At 43.0% G+C, this 21470-nt stretch overlaps 1 protein-coding gene across 2 annotated transcripts; it reads right to left on the bottom strand.

The window, feature by feature from the left end:
* Positions 1-333: 333 nt before the first annotated feature.
* Positions 334-20621, bottom strand: med1 (mediator complex subunit 1). 2 transcript variants are annotated; one of them, XM_054768257.1, is made up of 16 exons: positions 20464-20621; positions 19605-19711; positions 18429-18507; positions 17678-17732; positions 16990-17122; positions 16895-16923; positions 13090-13161; positions 12939-13013; positions 12698-12861; positions 12510-12621; positions 11723-11847; positions 11469-11596; positions 11142-11343; positions 10957-11052; positions 10769-10874; positions 334-5570 (listed from the first exon to the last, which is right to left on the bottom strand). In XM_054768257.1, the coding sequence occupies exons 1-16, from the start codon at positions 20579-20581 to the stop codon at positions 1724-1726; spliced, it is 5448 nt and encodes a 1815-aa protein (XP_054624232.1). In that variant the 5' UTR covers positions 20582-20621; the 3' UTR covers positions 334-1723. The 2 variants fall into 2 exon arrangements, with proteins under 2 accessions (XP_054624232.1, XP_054624233.1); XM_054768258.1 differs by lacking the exons at positions 18429-18507; positions 19605-19711; positions 20464-20621 and having other exon boundaries at positions 17004-17122.
* Between the last annotated feature and the right edge of the window lie 849 nt (positions 20622-21470).

Below are 21470 nucleotides of genomic sequence, written 5' to 3'. Positions count from 1 at the left end.
GGGTCAAAGCGACTAATTCCTGATAGGAGACAAATCTCTTTTATGATGTAACATGAGAATGTGCTACAGACTTATTTTTTCCCCTCTCTCTATTATTCATCACTTTGAAGGCTTTTGCATTCGTGGCCTACATTTTTCTGCATGGATTACAATGTTTATATTGTGTATCCATATTTCCATTCATTCATGGCAATCACCACATTTAATACCATCTGCATATGCTAAAGAATGACATTGTATTTCAATATATTTTAAAATGCATTAAGGAAAAAAACATCTGATGATATTCAAGCGGCCTCTTGCAGGGTTGTTATCACTGCACATGCCATACCATAAGCTTAGATGACCTCCCGGGGGGGCCTTTGTGCTGGAAAATGTCAGGGAAAGAAAAACCAATGGCAGAATTGACGACGTACTTCTTCCTAACACTTTAGCTGAGTGAGTGTAATAATTTGCTGTTATGAAGAGTCGATTCATTACTGCCACTTTTGCACACTCAGCACAGTTTAGGCCAGATGAGGTCATGTGTCACCAGGTCAGCCGACGCCTTCACTAGTCTAGTGTTGTCATCTGTGATCAAAGCATGGCACAAAGGGGAGCTTTTTCCTGTCGAGCTTATGTTCATGGCATTTTGACACTTTTTTTGTAGCAGATTCCTAAAATCAGCAGAGCTCTTACAGAGAATCGAGCAAGAGTTGACAAGTTTAGTTTTTTTTAGTTAAAAACAGTAGTGCTCAGGTCATACAGAAGATCTTTATAGTATTTGCAGTTGGTGCTTAGCAACAGAACACTCCTGTCACATAGAGGATATTTGACTGGTGCTTTTGCAGAAGGCTGAATTAACATCTCAACTCTTCTACATAAAAAAAGGTTTTGGATATTGTGGCCCCAAGTTTGTAATCCACAACGTTAGGACTTGTAGCAGGTGCTGAAAAACAGAGGAGAACTCCTGTCATACATAAAATCTTTGACTAGTGCTTTTGCAGAAGGCTGAATTAACATCTCAACTCTTCTACATAAAAAAAAGGTTTTGGATATTGTGGCCCAAGTTTGTAATCAACAACGTTAGGACTTAAGGTCTATGAATACCTGTGTGAAAATGCATTTAATTGCTTTAAACTGTCTCTTGTACAGAATCATATCATGAAATAACTGTACTGCAATTATTAACACGGAAGCTTTTTGACACTGCTGCCCTCTAGTGTACTTTTGTGGAATAGCCATAAAAGACGACGGATTGCGTTGTTCTGGAAGGTGCTTTTACTACCAGCTTTCACCGCTTGTACACCATACGACTTATTTCTACTCTTTCATTTTACTGCTCTGTGAACAGATGAAAAATAATTACATGTAAATTCTCCGTCCTAAAATTTTTAATTCACATATTAAAATAACATTTCCAAAGCATGTATGTATTCTCATCCACCCACGACTGTATCAAAATCTACAATGTCATCAAAACACCTGAACACAGTGCCATCCGGGTTTTACATTTCAAATTATACCACTTTTTTTTTTTTTTTTTTTTACATTGACAGATTTTTACAGCCCTGAAAATACACCGTTATCCTATAATGAATTAATACTTGCCATCCCAATGCAAACAATTGGGCATTAGTTTAAAACAGTCCAATGGTGAGTTATAAATTGCGAACATAAATAAGGGTTTCTATGAGGATAAAATGCATGTCATACAAATAAAAGATCTTACAAAAAAAACACTTTAAAGGTTTCCAGTGAGAGCTGAGTCCATGAGGTCATCATCTTCGTTTCTAATGTACATGGGACTGGATCGGGACGCCCGCTCCGAGCCTAGTATGGACAAAGAGGACTCCGAGGCTGAGATGGGCGACCGGGACCAGGTGTCCGCCTTCATCGGATGCGAGGACACCCCCACTGACATGGACGACTTCTTCTTCTCTTTGTCCCGTTCCCGATCTCGCTCTCTCTCCCGTTCCTTCTCCTTCTGCTTCTTCTTCTCCTTTTTGTGTTTCTTGTGTTTCTCCCCTGAGCTGAGCGGCATGGAGCTCATGTAGTCCTGGGTGGGGAGCGGTCGCACCGTCTGGTCATCGTCGGAGCTGGGGCTGTTCTGGTGGGACTTCTCGGCCACAGAGCTGCTGCCTGACTCACTCTCACTGTCATGGTTGAGCGGGGTGTGTCCCGGCGAGCGGCTGTGGCTGGGCGAGGATCGGTCGTGTTTGGGAGTTGAGCCGCTGAAAAGGGGGGACGCTTTGAGGCTAGAGATCTGCGGTCGCAAGGAGTCGCCGGGGCCTTCGCCTCCTTTCTGCAGGGTGACTTTGGCCTTGATGCTGGGCGAACCGCCATCGGGTTTGCTGATTATGATCTTGGCCAGGCCAGTCCCGCTCACCCCACCTGTTTTGGGGTCCATCATCTTTTTATCCCCACTGGTCCCCCCTGAAACAGACACTTTCGCTTTCCCTTCTTTATCCGATTTTTCCCGCTTGTAGTCGCCACTTTGCGAGGATGTGCCATGCTTGGAGGAACCCATGTTAGAAGGGCCGATGCTGGGGATGTTTCCGGGAGCACTGCTGGCCGGGGGACCAAAACCAGTTCCACCCCCAGGTGGTCCGACTTCGCAACCATCCTCTCCCACGCCTCCACTGCCCACACTCTTCAGTTTGTCAATGACAGCTGTGAGAGACGGCTTCTTGTTTCGACTTGGAGACTTTCCCTTGGCGTTTGGGTTGTTTGCGTTGTTCTGGCCTGAACAGCTGCCGCTGCTGCTTGCCCCTCCGCCACTCCCACCTCCACCACTTCCCCCACTTCCGCTCCCTCCTCCTCCCCCCCCACCGCCTCCAATTCCCCCGCCCCCGTACTGAGACTGGGAGCCTCCGGAGAAGCCCATGGAAGCAGATGACGACGACGAGGACGAGTTTGACGATGATGAGGAAGAAGATGTGGAAGCTGAGGAGGTCATTGGCTTCTGGGAGCTCATACCTCCGCTGGAAGAGGACTTGGACCCTCCAGAGCTGCCTCCTCCGGAACCCATTGGTGATTTGGCCTTCGAGGAAGGCGGTGTCCCGGGCACTTGGGACTGTTGGATCTTCATGGGGGAAGACAACTTCTCCCCAGAGCTACTGGAGCGGGAGTGAGATGGGGAGATGTTGGGCTTTATGCTGGGATTCATAAGAGACCCAGGTGGCTTACCACCCTGAGTTTTTATCTTGTTACCACTCCCAATTCCACCTCCACTACTTGCTGCACCAGAGAGCCCATGTTTTGTGATTGGGGAAGATCCCGGTTTGCCAACCCCCATTCCCTGAGAGGAACCTTTAGACTGGGATGGTACTGCACTAATCCCTGATGAGCTTGTTGACTTGGAGCTATTGCCTTGCGTCATGGAGCCTTCCTTGGACTTTATCTTCCCGGAAGAAGAATGGGAATGGTGGCTTTTGCTGCTGCTTGACCCACCTCCTCCTCCTGTGCCGCCTGAGGTTGAGCTGCTGGACGTGTAGCTGCTATGGGAGGTTTTCCCACCAGTTATTGTCCCTTTTGGAAGTTGAATTGTAATTTTGGGGATGGGTGGTGTGGCACCGCCAGGTGGAGTTTGCGAGCATCCAGAACTCCCCGGAGATTTGGAACCTCCCCCGCTTAGGCTGCCACCAGAGCCAGAACTTCCACTGGGAGGAGTGTACGGCCGTCCACCTGAGCTGTGAGAAGGCGACTTCCCATCTGGGTCCAGCTTTTTACGCTTAGGGGGCTTATCTTTGGACTTGCCCTCATTGGATGGAGTCCTGCTACGTTTGACCTGTTTGCCCTCAGTTGATATACTTCCCATTCCACAGTTGCTACTCCCGCTTCCTCCATTCTCATCCTTTTGGCGCATGAGGCTCTGCTGTTTGACTTTGGACTCTGTACTTTTAAAATCAGCGCATGCCGGTCCCAAGCCCATCATAAGGGGGCTCTGGGAGCCTCCTACATGAGCGTCTCCCAAATCAGGTGCTTGTCCCAGAAGAGGTTTACCAGAGCCGCTGTTGCCTACAAAAAACATCCCCATATCAAAAGGGTCTTTGAGTGAAGGTTCCGGGGTGTTCTGCCCATGCGGTGTGGGATTCTGAGGTGTACCCGATGGCGTATTCTGCTGACTACTCCCACCAAAGCCCTTGACCAGGTCCATGTCTCCATCAGCACTGGGTGAGCTGTCCTCAAAGCAGCCATGGCCTGAGCTCAGCAGGTCAGGGTTGAAGTCTGCAGCATCAGTGAAGAAGTTAGTGGAGGAGGAGTCACTGGTGGGGGTGGCAGCCGCCTCAGCAATCAAGTCAGCAGCATCTGTAAAAGGATTCTCGTTGCTGTTTGTGTTGAAGATGTCAACTGAGTCAAACACAGCACTGCCCTGCCCTGAACTAGAAGAGTCACGAATCGGTGTTCCCAGTGGGCCCCCGTCATCCACACCCCCACCCATGGGATGCTGACTATGGCTTCCACTGCTGGCTTTGCCGGTTTGTTCTGGCAAATCGGACAAAATCTCTGTAATATCCGGTCCAATGCTATCAGAGCTAGAGAGGCGCACCATGCGGGGCGGTACAGCGCCCGGCGGTAGCTGTTGCTGAGGCTGGACATGAGACTGCGGATAAGGCATGCTGGGCCCAGAGGGCGGTGTTCCACATTGGCTTGGAGCTGGAGTGATGCTGTGGGGCGTGTCCAAGCCGTCGGCCGCCAGGTTGACGTCAAAGATGGAGTTTTGGGATGCGTCGACGTCCATAGAAAGCAGCTCGCGGTGGAAGTCGTCCTCATGTGTGACAGCGTGGTGTTGATGGTGCTGTGAAATGGAGGACCCCTGTTGAGGCTTCATGCCTAAAGCGCCTCCTGTTCCCCCTGTACCGGTAGTCCCAGGCATCACGCCACCCTTTTCTCCCACTCGAGGACGCTTCTTCTTGCCTTTTGTGCCACCTCCAGGGCAAGCCCCCCCCATGCTGTCAGTACGAGGTGACCCAGATGACGAATTCTGCCTCTCTAATGGACTGGAGCCATACAGCGCAGCAAAATCCTGCGAGGGGTTGTCCTTCAACAAGTTCATCAGCATGGGATGATTCTTGGTGTTGCTGGCAGGTGACGACGTCGGAGGCGGAGTCTGGTGGGGCTGGGGTGTGTTCTGGGAGCTGGGACTAGAACCGACACTTCCCGTTATCTGGAGAAGACTCGTCAGGATTGGATTCTGCGTGACTTTGCTGTAGTCATCCGAATGGCCTTGACCTTGTGGCTGCTGTTGCAACTGTTGCTGCCCGGTCATCCCGCCTTGAGGTTGACACTCCGCTCCTTGGCCTTGTCTTTCATTGCGAGACATCCCCAAGAGAGACGTCATTGGACCAGCAAAACTGGACCCAGCAGGGGGTCCAGTGGGTGTGCTACCGCCTGTGAGTCCCAACAGTCCCATGGGGTTTGCTACATCCCCGCTTGCCATGTTGTAGGTGGGACTGCCGGATGGTGGTGGGTTATTCTTCACCATGGTCTCCACGGTCTGTGCTATCAAAGAGAGTGCCGGAGTGTCTGCCTGGATGGTCTCAGCTTTCCTCCGGATGGCCCGCATCGTTACAGGGATGGACATACATCTAAAACAGATGAAACAGTGTCAAATGTTTGCTAGTACACCAACTAGAGCATGCAGATACAACATTTTAGGTAGAAAAGACTCCATGATCGTCTGAGATGACTCTGTTCAGTTCTGTTTGACGCTGTTACTGCTTTTATTTTGTTAGATTTCTACTGTGTTTTTGTTCTCATTCCCGTTGGCTTGATAGGACTCTTTGAGCAGCTTTTTGTGGACAAAGGACTTTTAATTTCGGACCTTCCTGTGTGCATTTGGGTCTCATCTCTAAGGCTGAATCCCAATTCTACCCCTGAGCCCTTCCCGTTTATCTTCCCTGTTCCCCTACCCCTTAAAACCTAGGGCCAAGGGGAAGAAGCCATTAATAAATGGGACACCACTTGCTTCTCATTACATCATCACCCTTCACCACTTGCTGGCTGTGGCATGCTGTAGATTGATAATAAAATACCATATCGTAAGGTGCATACATTTGTACATTATTTCAATGTTATATAGCCTACCTCAGAACACTTTTTTTTTTAAATAAATAAATGTACCGTACACATTTTTACAAACTCTGACATTTATTGCAAAAAAAACAACTAATAAGTAACAGCTTACAACCAGCACTGTAACATTTGTAAGAATACAAAATGTATCAAATATACATTTGAAATAGAAATACTATAACAAACATTATGAACATCAACAAATGTATGAACTTTATCAAGCATTATTTCTATGTTTAAAAACCTCCCTGTTTTGGCCTCCCTCTTCTGTCGTTGATGTTCTCCCTCACATTCTTTTGGAAGAAAGTCCAGAATGGCATTTTGTTGCTTTTGACTTTTCCATACTGGGATTGCTGCTTTTGTGATAGTCTTGGAGTGCTGTGTGATGTAACAGATGATTTTAAAATACAACTTACAATTAACATGCTAATGTGGTTGCTATTAAATCACTGTCTAATCATTAATGAAATGCAGTAGATGCATAGAAGTTAGATATGGGTGTTAGCAAGCAAGTTACAACTAGCGACAACCAACAATGCAAAACATTGCTAATATTTACGTGGAATAGCAAATGATTGAATATTTAATAAAACATGAGTGACGTCACTGTGAAAATAAATAATTATGCTTAATTACTTACATTTATATGCTTTTTTCGGACACCGCTCTGCTGCTGGAGTGTTGTATCCGAGTAGACTCCGCCTACCCGTTCATTTCATTTCTGGTCGCCGACCACATTTGTTTTCTACGGCTGTACACCCCTAGCACTTACCCCTTACCCCTTGATTTAACGAGAATTAGGACAACACTTGATTCTCGTGAATGCACAAAACCTAGGGGTATGGGGCAAGGGGTAGAATTGGGATTCAGCCTTAGTGTTGAGTCAAGATGTAATGTATTGTATGTTCTAGCACTATTTGCCTTATGCTTTTCACTGATTTAATTTTAACTTCAGCTGTGAGTCTGTGTTCGACCAAATGTGGATGCCACTGTTTTTTGGTTTTTTTTGCGCATTGAAAAAAAAAATTGCATACATTGTCAGATAGTTAAATAGTCACATCCAAACGGAAACAACTGGGTGAAAACAATATACTGTAGACAGAACCACATGACACCAAAATAGAAGAACGAACGCATGCGCACAGGATCCGTTGTGGCTCGTCTAGACTTATAACAAAGTGGAATTACTTCTGCCCATCACTTTAGAGCAGGGGTCTTCAATTTAAAATTGAGTAAGTTTCATTAATGCAGTTTTTTCCACAGCAAACTTCATTTGGCCTTAAAGGAAAACTGCACTTTTTTTGGACTTTTACCCATCATCCACAATCCTTATGTGAGACTCTATTCTAAAGATATAAAAACAGACAAAGAGACACACCACGTAATGGGACACACCAAGACCTCTATTAAAACACCAAAACCTCCAACACAGTTTTATGGATTTATATACAGCACATGCTCTACAGTATTTGGTCCTTTTAAGCATTACCGGATATTCTTTCCTGGGTACATTAATTTCACATAGCAACATAGAAACGAACGTCTACACCTAGCGTCAGCTGTTCCAAATTCAAAAATGAAAACAAAGCAGCAGTGTCGGCAGCTTCGATATGTAGTCTTACCTTTTTGGTTGTGGTCTGAACCTTGCAAGCGAGTGTGTGGTGAAGCTTGTCGCTACCTGGCTAGTAGCCAGCCGAGGTGGCGTGGCAAGTTGTTAATACACCAGGAACGTTCGATTGGCGTAACAATGTTAAAATAAGAATCATAATAATAATAATAATAATAATAGTGTTGCTGTAGCTTGGTTAATATGCACATCATATGTAAATGGAGCGTTGTTGCCGGGTTTTTTCCCCCCCAAAAGGTTTTATAGGCGGTATAAGTGTTTGCCATTATGTGCATTCCTAGCAGAGTCTTTTTAGCTGTTTTTATATCTTTAGAACGCACAGAAAAGAGAAAGACATACGTGTCCATGTCTCATATAAGGATTGCGGATAATGGGCAAAATCCCCCCAAAAAGTGCAGTTCTCCTTTAACGTGAATCGAACAGAAGAGCTCATATGAATATAAAATGTAATAATGAAACCCCGAACATCACCCTCTTGTTTCAATACAACACAATTATCTTGGCACCTAAATTGCGTTTAAAAGCAAACTGGAACACATTTCGTATAAGTAAAATAAAAGGTTTGACTGTACAAACAATGAAATGAACACAAGAGGCTTTTTTTTTTTAAGTTAATGAAAACTGCACCAGTTTCTCTGAAAAAATAATATAACTATTTAAGACGTGTCTACTTTAAAAGAAAAGCTGCAAAAGTAGATATTAAGTTTCAGATTTTCTTGTTATTGTTGTAGTTGACATTGGGATTTGCCTGATTTTGTCACACAATTTCTCTTTTAGTTTACCTTTGAGTAAGGTCTCTGCAGCAGAAGCACTCCTTCACAACTCTCCCATCAGTGAAAGATTTTTTGTTTTGCTCCAATATTCATACATTTCTTAGTGAACACTCATTTGCACGTTGCTGTGCTGTAAATGAACGTGTTGTGACTCTCGTAACTTCTTCATACTGGGCTCTGAGCTACGTTATTTTCCACACTCGCACATCAGACTTCGGTGGATACTTGCCCTCAAATGATCTGTGTTTTGTCAGGTAATGTCACATCACATTTGCACTTTTGACCAGTGCTACAGTTTCAGAGCACATGCGACAGAGCAGTTTGCCACTGAATTCTGGAAAAATAAACATATATTGGTCTGTCCATTCACTTTTAAATGATTTCTGTAACAACTTTTCTTTCTTTTGAACAAACCATGGTTTTCTCATTCACTTCTCATCAAGTAAAGAATTTCTTTGGCTCATTTTGAGTGACCCCACCGCATTTGCTGTCACACAATGTAATAACTGAACTAATTACTCCTGCAAACTGACACTGTGATTGGTCTACGAGCATGATTATATGTTATTATTATATTTTCCATTAATTTTAATAGGTCAAAGGTCTGTGAAAAGGCCATCACTGGGTCCGCATCCGGACCAAGGTCCGCCATTTGGTGATGGCTGCTTTAGAGTATACACTAATCACTCGTTTATGGCAGTTAATTGGTTTGAGACCCAACCGCAACAAGTGAATTTCCGCGAAGTGGGATTCAATATTAATAAATCTAATATTTTCATAGTTATGACATAGAAAACTTGTTCAATCTTCTAAATATGTTTTTTTAACATCATTAGAGCCCTCAAGATATGAAATAACACTCTAGTCATCTTTAGTAGATATTATCAGAGAAAATAATTTTGCAAATTTTCCTGGACAGTGTGCGTCCTTGCAGCTTTAAATGGCTTTACACTCATATTACCTAATATAGTAGATAGAATAAAAGTAAGCCATGTAAGACGCAAATAAACCTCCTGCATGAGTAGCATCACAGTAAATGTGTTCCCTAGGGCAGTGGTCCACAACCTTTTTGGACCCACGGCCCGGCTCATGTTCCCACAAATCTCCCCGGACCGGGGTGGTGGTGGGGGTCATATAGCGATGTAATTTATCTCATTTAGTATGTATTGTGTAAAACTAAGACAGGAACAACATCAAATTAAAAGCACAAGGTGAATACGGACCCACTATTCACCATTATAAGCTTGGAGTTTATTTTTCAGAGAGAAGATTATAAGGCCTCTGCTTGATGTGTGGGGTAACAGGCAGTGTACTAGCATGAATTAACTTGAACACATACACCCATTAGCACTCGATAACGTCATCAAACTTTACCTTTATGCATTCCCACAGAGTATCAGCATTTGGCAGCAAATATGAAGTGAAAAACCCCCGATAAAAATACAGTATATATGACAATCTGTGCAGAGTGGGAGAAGGCTGGCGCACGTACAATGGTGCGTTCAAGGACTGTCAAACAAAGTGGACACTCGCAGCAAACAACATAAACATGCAAAAACTTCAAACTATATTATTTTTTTAATAAAATAATGGCCCATATTTCCAAAATTTATATTACTTAAAATTTTAATTAGTTATTTACAAATGTATTTTTTTTGTGTGTAATTTTTTTTATCATTGCGCCTGAAAGGCTTCCTCGGCCCAGTTCGGCCCACGGACCGGTACTGGGCCCCGGCCTGGTGGTTGGGGACTCCTGCCCTAGGGAACCTTTGTGAAGAATCTAGTCCCTGTCTCTGTCAATGTAGAATACGGTACTACATTCAAGAATAAGTATTTTCTTAAATACAGTATGGATTTGTTTAACTAATAATAGGCCGTATTCAACCATGAAACAATGATATTTTATTAATGAATTAATTTTTGGAAAAACGCGATATAGCGAGGGAACGGTAATCGAACCGCGATATTGCGAGGGATTACGTAGACCATAAAGGGAATGGTGAGTGGGCGTCATGCCAGTCAAAATATTCAGATATCATGTTGAATGTTCGCCAGCACTACACCGCCGCTCACTTCTGGTCATATGACCCCCAACGGGGTGGTGCAGTCTGTTTTCAGAAAATAGCGGTTTGCCTGACGGCACTGACAAGATGGCGTCATCAGATTTTCCAAACAAAGGATGCCATTTTCAAACAATATCATTTCAGGGCACCCAGAATGCTGTTGCTGTGTGGATGACAAGCTGAAACAATAAAATGCTTGCCGTTTGTACCTGAAAATGTTCTCGTGTCGACAGAGTAAATGTCCTTACCTCTGGACCACCTTGGTAATGAATTCATCAGTACAGATCAGAGCGTCTGACAGTCCTTTATATAGTTTGCAGGACACCTGTCTGGAGTCTATCACATCCATTACGACTGTGGGGGGACATTGATTGATACACAAAATCAACATGGTGTGCTCATACGTTAATTTTTGTGATGTGTAGTAAGTTCTTACCACAGACTAATGATTCATTGACAGGATGTTGAAAAGAGACGCTGAAAGTGGAGTCTGTCAGAGGACACACCTCAAACTGCAGCAGGCCTATGTTGTCTAAAAGCACATTTAAAACATTCAAAAATCAACAAATCAATGTTGTTGGTTGATCAAATCCAGTAAGCCTGTGGACAAGAGGCCTAGACCTTCTTTGATGGAAGTCCGCTTCACACAGCTGCCAATCAGAGTGTTGTAGGCTGCCTGGTGCCGGATGATGTCCAGCAAGAGGGGCACCTGAGCTGGGTGGCGAAAGGGGATCTTTGTCACTAAGGCGCCTTGGAGAGAATGACCATCCTGCACGGGGGCGTCACCGTTCAGGAAATAACAGTGCTGCTGGTCTGGCAACACCTGTAAGAACAGAGAGGCTTTTTACTAATCCGTGAATAACCTTGTTAGGCATGGTTAGAGGCATCTACAACACATCCCACTCCATCCCAATGGGGTACAGTAAATACAGTTCTGAGGCTGCTTACTGAGTAGAAATGCATGTTGTGTGAGGGCGGCAGTGTGGTACCACCCTCCTCCGTCGGCTGTAGCTGGCTCTGGACTATTAGCTGGTAGAGGGTAGACAAACTGGGGGTGCTCTCAAATATAGGAATACCTGGGAAACACACACAGGAAGCGAGTTGTTTCTTTCAGAAACACACAGAAGAGCGGTTTAATGTGGGTTTTTTTGCCCAGGATAAACAGCTACACATTCACTGTAAAAATTTCAGATGAAGTTCACCTGTAGCATTGCCCAGTCTTTGAATGAAGGACAGGGAGAAAGGCATGGAGTGGTTCATCTTGAGGAAAAAACAAGCAGGCAGGTCCACACAATTGGAGTTTGTCACTGTGGAAAAGGAAGGTGTTCTGAAACAAAAAGCATAGTGCATGTATTAAATAGATTTGGCGCTACCTGTTTGCCCTTGCTCACAAACACATTATACTGGGACTGCCTGTGAGTGTTGCTTGTCGTTCCAACTCCGTACAGTAGATGGCATTGTAACGCGCTTCTTAACACACCTCATGACACCTGGGCTGCCAGAGATTGCCAACTTGTCACTATATTTAGTGAGTATTCAGCCCCCTTTTGAATCCGTTTTCAAAAAAGCGACAAATGTAGCCACTTTTTCTGGTATTATTAGACACTTTGAGACTCAGATATTAGTTTTACTTTTCATGTTTTTTGCTCATCTTTTGTCTCCCACAGGGTCCATAAAAATGACATGCACATACGTCATGGCCAATTATGCAAATTAGATGAGGGCGTCATCTTGAGACTTTTCTATATTGCTACAATTAGCTGTAATAAAACTGGAAAACACCAAATGTGTTTTTGTATTTCATTTTGCACAAGACCAGGCACAAAAGTAGCACACAGAATACATACTGGCAGAGTAGAAAAATTCTATGTGATCAACATTGTGAAGAAACATTTAGCATTATACAGTGAATGATTACTCCATAAAATTAAAGAATAAAATAATCTACGAGACATGCAAAAGGTAGAAAGTAAGCTACTTCAGACTCACCCTTTACTGTCCACCGGGTGTGAGCCAGTGATGAGTGGTGTAATGGGAAGTTTGCAGGTGTTGGCGGTCCCCTCTATGGTGACGGAGACGCTGACGCCCAGTGAGCGTGGCACTGAGGAGAGTTAGTTTTGAAGAACAAACAAAAGCACCAAAGTGGAAGATATATATCATTTTCTCTGTGTGCTCACCATTGGCGTCTGTCAGGTTAAGGTGGACGCCCATTCCCTCCTCGAAAATGTCATACGGGGAGACGTAACACTGAAGAGAAACAAGATGACCACCACTCCTGGCCGTCAGCAGGCCCACACTGCCATGTAGAATTGTCTCCACTGTATTAGCATTGGTTGCCAACCTAAAAAGAGTAAAAAACACATTTTTACTATAACAGGTCATAAGAGTAATATTAGGTCAGATGTGCCATTAACACACCGGAACATGTGCATCATCTTGGTGAGATCGAGCTCGAGAGACTGCAGTGCGATATACATCTTGGTTTTTAATTTACTGCAAGACAAAAAACTTTCAGTCGCAGATAATTTCCAACACATTGATGCAAAAAATTTTATCTGTTTGAACTTACTTGTCTCCAGGAAGTTTGTATAAGTCAACAAGTCCCTTAAGATGCTTGGAAAACTCCTCAAAGTTCTTCTCCCTTTATTATAAGACACAGAATGAATACATGAAAAATGAAAAAAAAGGTTAATCAGATACTTGAATCTGTGAAAAGTAATACAGTAATCCCTTGTTTATCGCGATTAAATCGGTTCTACAGTAGATCAGAGAATTCAGTGATAAGAGAATTTCCGTGAAGTACAATTCCTTATTTATAAATGGAATATTATCATAGAGCACAACCGTCGAAATACGTGTAACGTCATTAGAGCCCTCTAAAAATTAAATAACACCCCATAGCCACCTTTACAACAACTGCAATCAAGCATTTGCGATAACTTTCAATGAGCCTCTCACAGCGCTGTGGAGGAATTCTGGCCAACTCATCTTTGCAGAATTGTTGTAATTCAGCCACATTGGAGGGTTTTGCAGCATGAACCGCCTTTTTAAAAAGGTCATGCCACAGCATCTCATTAGGATTCAGGACATGACTTTGACTGGGCCACTCCAAAGTCTTCATTTTGTTTTTCTTCAGCCGTTCAGAGGTGGACTTGCTGGTGTGTTTCAGATCATTGTCCTGCTGCAGAACCCAAGTAGGTTTCAGCTTGAGGTCACGAACAGATAGCCAGACATTCTCCTTCAGGACTCTTTGGAAGACAGCAGAATTCAAGGTTCCATTTATCGCACCAAGTCTTCCAGGTCCTGAAGCAGCAAAACAGCCCCAGACCATCACACTACCACCACCATATTTTACTCTTGGTATGATGTTCTTTTTCTGAAATGTGGCATTACTTTTATGCCAGATGTTATGGGACACACCTTCCAAAAAGTTAAACATTTGCCTCGTTACACACAAAACCGAGTATTTTCCCCAAGGTCTTGGGAATCATTAAGACGTTTTCTGGGAAAATTGAGATGAGCATTAATGTTCTTCTTCTTCGGCAGTGGTTTTCATCTTTGACCTCTGCCATCCAGGTCGTTTTTGCCCAGTGTCTTTCTTATGGTGAAGTCATAAACACTGACCTTAACTGAGGCAAGTGAGGCCTGCAGTTGTTTGGATGTTGTGGCCTTTTTTGTGACCTCTTGGATGAGTCATTGCTGTGCTCTTGGGGTAATTTTGGTTGGCTGGTCACTCCTGGGAAGGTTCACCGCTGTTCCATGTTTTCACCATTTGAGAATAATGGCTCTCATTGTGGTTCGCTGGAGTCTTTTAGCTTTAGAAAATGGTTTTATAACCTTTTCTCAATCTCAGTTATGTTTTAAACGGGGGGACAATCACTTTTTCACTTAGGGTCATGTAGGCTGGTATTTTTTTTCTCCCTTAATAATAAAGTTTCATTTAAAAACTGTATTTCTAACTGTATTGTTCAGTTGTGTTGTCATTGACTAATATTTAAATTAGTTTCATGGCCTGAAACATATAAGTGTAACAAACATGCAAAAACATTAAAAAAATCAGGAATGGGACAAACACTTTGTTACACCACTGTAGACCAACACGTTACCATTGGGAGAGTTCTGTGATCTAACCTGTGTGACAGTGTGTTTATGTTCCCTTTTGATGCCTTAGTTCTGGGTTGTACACTCTTATTTTGTGTTTACTTCTTTTTTTTTTTTTTTTGCTCCGTCCTGTGTTTTGCCTGCTTTGCCTTTCTGTTTACTAATTTCAGTTTCTCTTCCGTTTAGTCCAGGTGCGCGCATTATGCCTTGTCGGAGCATTGATTGTTAATGTCAGTGTAAGCTCTTTTATGCATCCCTGCCGCTAACCGGCAATCATTAACAAACAAACATTTTACCTGCACTCGGGTCTAATCTCTCGCATCCTGGGGTCGCGCCACAACACCACAATGCCAAGACGTGACAAGTTCCTTCTTGTTGTTCTTTTTTTACTTACGGTTTCTGTATCGTACTTCCTGTGGTGGCTATTGTCTCATCAGTGCAATGCAACATTACTGAGACCTAGTGATCAGTGCAGAACACTACATATCAACATGTGTCTTTGAATGCTTTTTCTGAATGCCACATATTTTTATTTAAATTAATGTAGTCATTTTTATGCTCACAAATGCTTAATTTAGGCTAAAAATATGTAAAATTTGTTTAAATATGCATATTTTTGACTACCGTATTTTCACAACCATAAGGCGCACTTCAAAGTCTTAAATTTTCTCCAAAATGGAGAGGGCAGCTTATAATGCGGCACGCCATATGTGTGCACAGAGTTCCAAAATCTGTAAATGTTGTTGTGTAACTTTGATGAGCGCTCCGCTTCACTGACTGGGAGCATTTCCTGCCGACACGCTGCTTATATAGAGGAAAGGCGGACATGACTGAGGACATAATGCAGACGTGAAAGAGGACGCTAAAGGTATGCCCCCAGTAGTTATATACGTTTATTTTATGAAACGGCGCCATCTATCCTTCTGGACAAGGACTACCGTGGCACAGCAACTTCCGGCGGATTACCTGGAAAGCTGGCCATCTTCCGCTCCTACTGCAGTAACAAAATTGCCAACAAAAACATTCAGGCCCAGCCACATCACCAACATGAACGAGGTGCCGCTTACTTTCGACATCCCGGTGAACCACACTGTAGAGAAAAAGGGGACCAGCACGGTAGCGATACACACAACAGAGCACGAGAAGTCGGCTTTTACTGTTGTGCTTGGTTGCCATGGTAATGGACAGAAACTGCCACCTGTGGTGATTTTTAACAGGAAGACGCTGCCTAAAGAAAAGTTTCCAGCAGGAGTCACAGTTAAGACCAATCATAAGGGCTGGAAGGACAAGAAGAAAACGGCTGAGAGACTGAATGAGGTGTACTTCAAGAGACCGGATGTTTTTTTCCATGTGTCCGTGTTGATCTGTGACTCCATGCGCGCCCATCTCACAGCCGCTGTGAAAAACCAAGTGCAGCAAGTGAACTCGGAGCTTGCCCTCATTCCGGTAGGCTTGACATCAGTGTAAACAGGGCGTTCAAAGTGAAGTTGCGAGCGGCGTGGGAGTGATGGATGACAGATGTCGAACACAGCTTCACTAAGACTGGGAGGCAGCACCGGTCAAGTTACGCCACAATTTGTGAATGGATTGTGGATGTTTGGGCCAACGTGTCTGCTTGCAATGTTGTTCGAGCTTTCACAAAAGCCGGCATTATTTCTGAGGAGTCGCACGGCAACGAGACTGACTGACAATGACGAGAGGGAACCTGGCGTGTTTGATGGAGAACTTGCCCCGCTGTTCATTTGGGATACAGAAGATGAGGACTTTGATGGATTTGTGGATGAGGATTGATCAAAAATAACGTGAGTACATTGTTAAATACTTCAATAAAGTACAACCAAACTCAGTTTTGCCCCCACTGCCTTTGCTAGCATGCATGCTAGCGTATGTTTTAGCGTGCATGCATGCTAGTGTATGTTTTAAGCTGGCGTATGTTTTACCATGCCTGCACCCAATAATACGGTGCGCCTTATGTGTGTGTTAAATATAGAAATAACACCCATAACTGAGACTGCGCCTTTTAATACTATGCGCCTTATGGTCACAAAAATACGATAATTGTCAGCTATCAATTATTATTCATGAATATATTTAGAAAAATCGTGACAGGGGAAGCAACAAAAATTCGAAGCACAAATATGGTGAGGGACGACTGGACAGCTCATATAAAATAAAAGCAAAAATAAAACAGCATCGCAAATGAAAACCGGTAAAGTCCGAGAATACAAATATGCATAAGGTGCAATACAATATATTCAAATACGACTGCTTACCTTAGATGTTGAATCAACTCGGGGCAGCTCTATAACAAAGACATTTACATCAGCATCCATGAAATATGTGACATTTTGTAACACAATGGGCTGACCGTGGGGTTTTCACCCTGATGAGCCACTTTGACATCCACAAGCTGACCACCGCTGTCGAGCTGCACCTCCACGTAAAACATATCTGACGTGATGTAGCACTCGGTTCCGGATGGGCTCAGGTGGGAGCCCAGCCTGCACAGAAAAACATAATAATGAAAAAAATCACTATGTGTCACGGGCTTGTAAAGGTCGGGACCATAGATGCAGAGGCGAGAAGCAGATAAATTGAGTTAATTTTATTTATTAAGTAAGTAAATAACAAAAGGCGATGGTGCAGAAAAGGGGGCACCATGGAACTGAAAAAATACAACAGGTCTGGCTGGAGTGGTGGCTACTGAACGCATCTACAAAAAGGAGCAAAAGGAGATAAATTGTCACTATGTCACAACACAAGAGACGCTAGGTGCAAGGAGGAATAATCTGGCGTTCTCCAACTGTCAGTAGTCAGCATAAGTAGAAGGAAAGGTAATTAACCCCAGGTGCGTTCAGTAGCTCTTCCTACAGCCAGGACCAGGGGGGTCTGTAACAGAAAGCAAACGAGGAGGAGACAGGTGTACAAAACAAATGAAGGTGGAACCTGACACTATGAGGAATTGTCATTTATATACTGTGACGGTTTAAATTTTAAACAGGATATTGTGTCAACAGAAAAAGAGACAGTCTGCAAAAAAAGGAGACAATGCTCACATGTTTTGTCTCGCTATGGACTCTAGACGATCCGTCATGGAGGGCAAAGATGAGACTGAAAAACAAAAGAGAAAATCCTTTTATTTTGGAGTCTCACTGGCAAAAAAATGGAAGTATGCAAAAGCACATAATGCATTACCATAATATAAACCAACATTGTACATAACAGTAAATGCTCTGAACAGATACTCAGACAGATGCATTGTTAATCTCCAAGAGAAACTGGAGTGCATGAGGAAGTAGAAAACTCAACGGTATCCCTCTTTGACCTCATGATCATTTATTAACAGAGCAGAAACAGAACCAATGTTGTAATAGCGGTAATGAGCAAACTGCTCAACCGGTTTTAGTAGCGCTGTTGGGTTCATTGTTCAAACAGTACAACAAGTGTAACACACATGATTTTTACACCAACAGCTGAGTAGCAACATTTTAAAGCACATGCAAATGTAAATAAAGCTGCTGGATGCTGACCACTAATGACACTTCAAATGCAGCTACTGCATCTTATGAAGTTTAAAAACAGGAAAAATTTTAAAATAGGAGGTTGCCTACAGCCACAGCTAATATTTTTTGACCTGGCGTTAATTAGAAACCCTGGCAGTTATTTGCTTTTGTAGCCCACACACTGGCAACTATATGAGACTCGCTGGTTAATTAAATATGCGTGTGTTGTGGAGCATTTATGGTAATCTAATGAGAAAGAGACATGAATCTCTTAACAACCCCACTTTAAAATTGTTATCCTAACCTTTCAGTGCCCTCTGCAGGGTCTCCAAACAGGTGAGCAGTAGCTGGTGGCCAGCAGCGTTCATCATACCGCGTTTTTCCTATGAAACAGGACAAAAAACATTCAGTGTTTATTGCATTGTTTACAATTAAGCCTGTCACAATAATCGATAAATGGAACGATAAATAAAAACCAAGTCAATAATTTTGCCGGCCTCGATAAATTGACATGTGCATGCATACGTGTTTGTTTTTCTCGCCCCTCTTCACCGCACAGGCTGGGTGACAAGAGAGTAAACCCTCCCGTTAGCTCTTCAGCCTCTTTGTCACAGTACGTGAAGGTGGGGCTACTAGTTAGTGTACACAGAGTGCTAGCAGCAAGTTAGCCTCGTGAGCAAGCATAGCTAACATGAATGAAGGCAGAAAAGTAATGGTTTCTAAGGAAAATGCCACAGCCCCAGTGTGAGAATATTTTGGTTTTAAACAGAATGAACGAAGTGAGCGCATGAACACTGACAAACTAATATGTGGCATTTGTTGGAATGTAGTGACGATGAAGGGGAAGCAACTTGCATGAGCACCTCAAACACAACCATCCTGTCCAGTTTTCCCAACTGGGAAAAATAAATAAATAAATACCGCTCAAGGTGCAGCACAGCCTTCGTCCCAACAGTCAACGCTTACTGAAGCTTTTGGTGGGCAAAGTAAGTATACACAAAACAGCACAAAATGGTGCACATTCACAGCATTGTTCACTAAATGTTAAGCCTTCTTGTTCAGGAACAATAGCCAATGTTCATTATTTATTCAAGTGCGATTTTCTTTTATTGTTTTACTTTGTTTTTACTGTGGTGTGTGTAAGTGGAATTTTTTTTTAGTCCATTTTAATTTCATTGGGGTTTTTTTTGTCTTTTTTTGTTTAATTTATTTGGTTGTTTAATTTATTTTATTTAAAAGCTCTTGACATTCCAATTACAATGTTAAATATTGCTGTTGATATAATTATTATAATTATTATATGGCATTATTATGCCATATAATTAATGAAAAAACTGGTCTCAAAAAATGTTGTCAATAATTTTGATAATGGGCAATAATTTGTAGGACAACTATCGTCCAGCAAAATGTATTATCGTGACAGGCCTATTTACAATTACAGATGACACTTGCACCACCTTGTGCTACTGTGGTGTCTTACCATTGCCTGACGTACAACTTTAGAGGTCTCCTGCCACGGGCGGGCACCATTATGTTTGGAATGAAGCCTCTCCAACAAGGCAGCCATGCGACTCTGCTTTTCAGCTTCTGAAAAAACAAATAAACTTCATGTTTAATATGTTGTCAGTGTCAAAGGTCATGGTATAGAAAATGGATGGTGGGGTGGATCATACAATAATACATTTTCAAGTAAAAGAATCTCCTCCTTGATAAACACCTTATCTCTAATAGACGACAGGTACTGTCTGCTTTTGAGTATTGGGCACTATACATTACACACATAAAAAGATTTGGGATTTGAACCAAAACAAAAACATAAGGACCAAAAGTACATAACATATAATCATTGTAATAGGTGCATTTTAAGTGCAGATTACAATCAATGTTCCAAAAAGTTTATTCTGGATTTAAATGAGGCAGAAGTCACAAATAAATGCACCCGTATGTCTCCAAACCCAATTGTCATGAAAACTACCTACAATAACATCTTAATTTAAAAGCATTAATTATGCATTAAAAACATGAACAACTGAATTTTTTTTCCCACATTTTGCTGCCACTTGAGTGCAGGGTTGTGTAAGTCACTGACTCCGAGCTGCTACACATCAGTTTACACGTTTATTACTGTTACTTCTAAAACGAAGTCACATTAGACGGTGCTTTTGAGAATAACCCTACTTGAACGGCATAATAAATTGTAACTGTATTAACGTAAAATAAGATCGTTCACAAAGGCTACATTGTTGGCTAACTTATTGTTAGCCAACTAGCGCTTGCCCCATTGCCTAAACTAATCGAGCTGACACGGCGGAGAAAAAAACACCGAGACTCATGCTTACCCGTCACCTCTTCGGTTTTGACCCGGTCCGAGTGAGACTGGGTCGTACCTTGGGGGATCGAGAGAGAAAGTTCTGTTGAGGGACTGTCCTGCATAGCTACACCAGGCCCCGCCGCCATTGTGCTAGCGCTTCCTCCCCGTGCAATGCGGCTTCCGTAGTCTACCTTAATGCTGATACAATGAGGAAAGCCCATTGCTGTGATTTTTGTTTTGTTTCTTATAAACTTAGTGTGGAATATACAACACGATTATATCGGTGTGCGCGTTTAAAATCTAACAGATATTTCCATACCATTAAAATTTATTTGAATTAATAAGTACCGAATTTTCCGTTGTAATACCCCGTTGACACACCAGATGGCGCACGATTGCTGTACTGTAGCAATCACTGTTATGACTGTGGTTCACTCAAAATTAAAAATAAAACACCAAACTCCAAAACCGCGGTGTATGCTGTCTTTTAACGATGTGTACTTTTTTTTTTTTTAAATCTCCGATAGGTAATTAAGCAACTCGATGAGAGGAAATACAAACACACACCTGAGCCCTGTGAACAGCTGAGCCTGTGCCAGTGAGCACTCTCTGGGGAGGATTTTCCCACCAACCATTATGACCTGCCCAAGAGCGAGCGCGCTATTATATATGTATGTGTGCAAGTGTGTGTGTGTGTGTGCATACATGTGGGCATTTGTGCATGTGCATCAATTTGGGAACATGATAAAAAACACACTTATTTGCATACTCATGAGATGGCTGCAGACAGACTAGCATGATGTTGGTGGCGGTAGGGGGGTAAGAGAAGCAGCGGCTCTTTGTAATTGATGTGCCTCACCAGAGCTTTATGCTGGAAGATGAGGTGGATACCGGTGCCAAAACAGCAGTCGGAGAAAAGGGAAAAGGATGCATGGGCCTTTGGGGAAGTACTGTCGTGGGCTGAAACAGTGCCCATCAATCAGAGGCTAGTTCACCTTATCATGCCAATTGGTGCGGCGGGACCATGCACACGCC

Source organism: Dunckerocampus dactyliophorus, chromosome 2 (assembly GCF_027744805.1).
Source record: "Dunckerocampus dactyliophorus isolate RoL2022-P2 chromosome 2, RoL_Ddac_1.1, whole genome shotgun sequence".
NCBI lineage: Eukaryota > Metazoa > Chordata > Actinopteri > Syngnathiformes > Syngnathidae > Dunckerocampus > Dunckerocampus dactyliophorus.
The sequence above is the reverse complement of the archived record's forward strand: the minus strand, read 5'-3'. Positions and strand labels throughout refer to the sequence as shown.

Excerpts from the sequence above, each read along its gene's own strand:
- med1 (XM_054768257.1), bottom strand. The coding sequence starts at position 20,581 with ATGGCGGCGGGGCCTGGTGTAGCTATGCAGGACAGTCCCTCAACAGAA. Across the intron at positions 11,597-11,722 it reads AAGACTGGGCAATGCTACAG|GTATTCCTATATTTGAGAGC; the intron begins GTGAACTTCATC and ends TGTGTTTCCCAG. Across the intron at positions 5,571-10,768 it reads ATTACCAAGGTGGTCCAGAG|ATGTATGTCCATCCCTGTAA; the intron begins GTAAGGACATTT and ends CATCTGTTTTAG.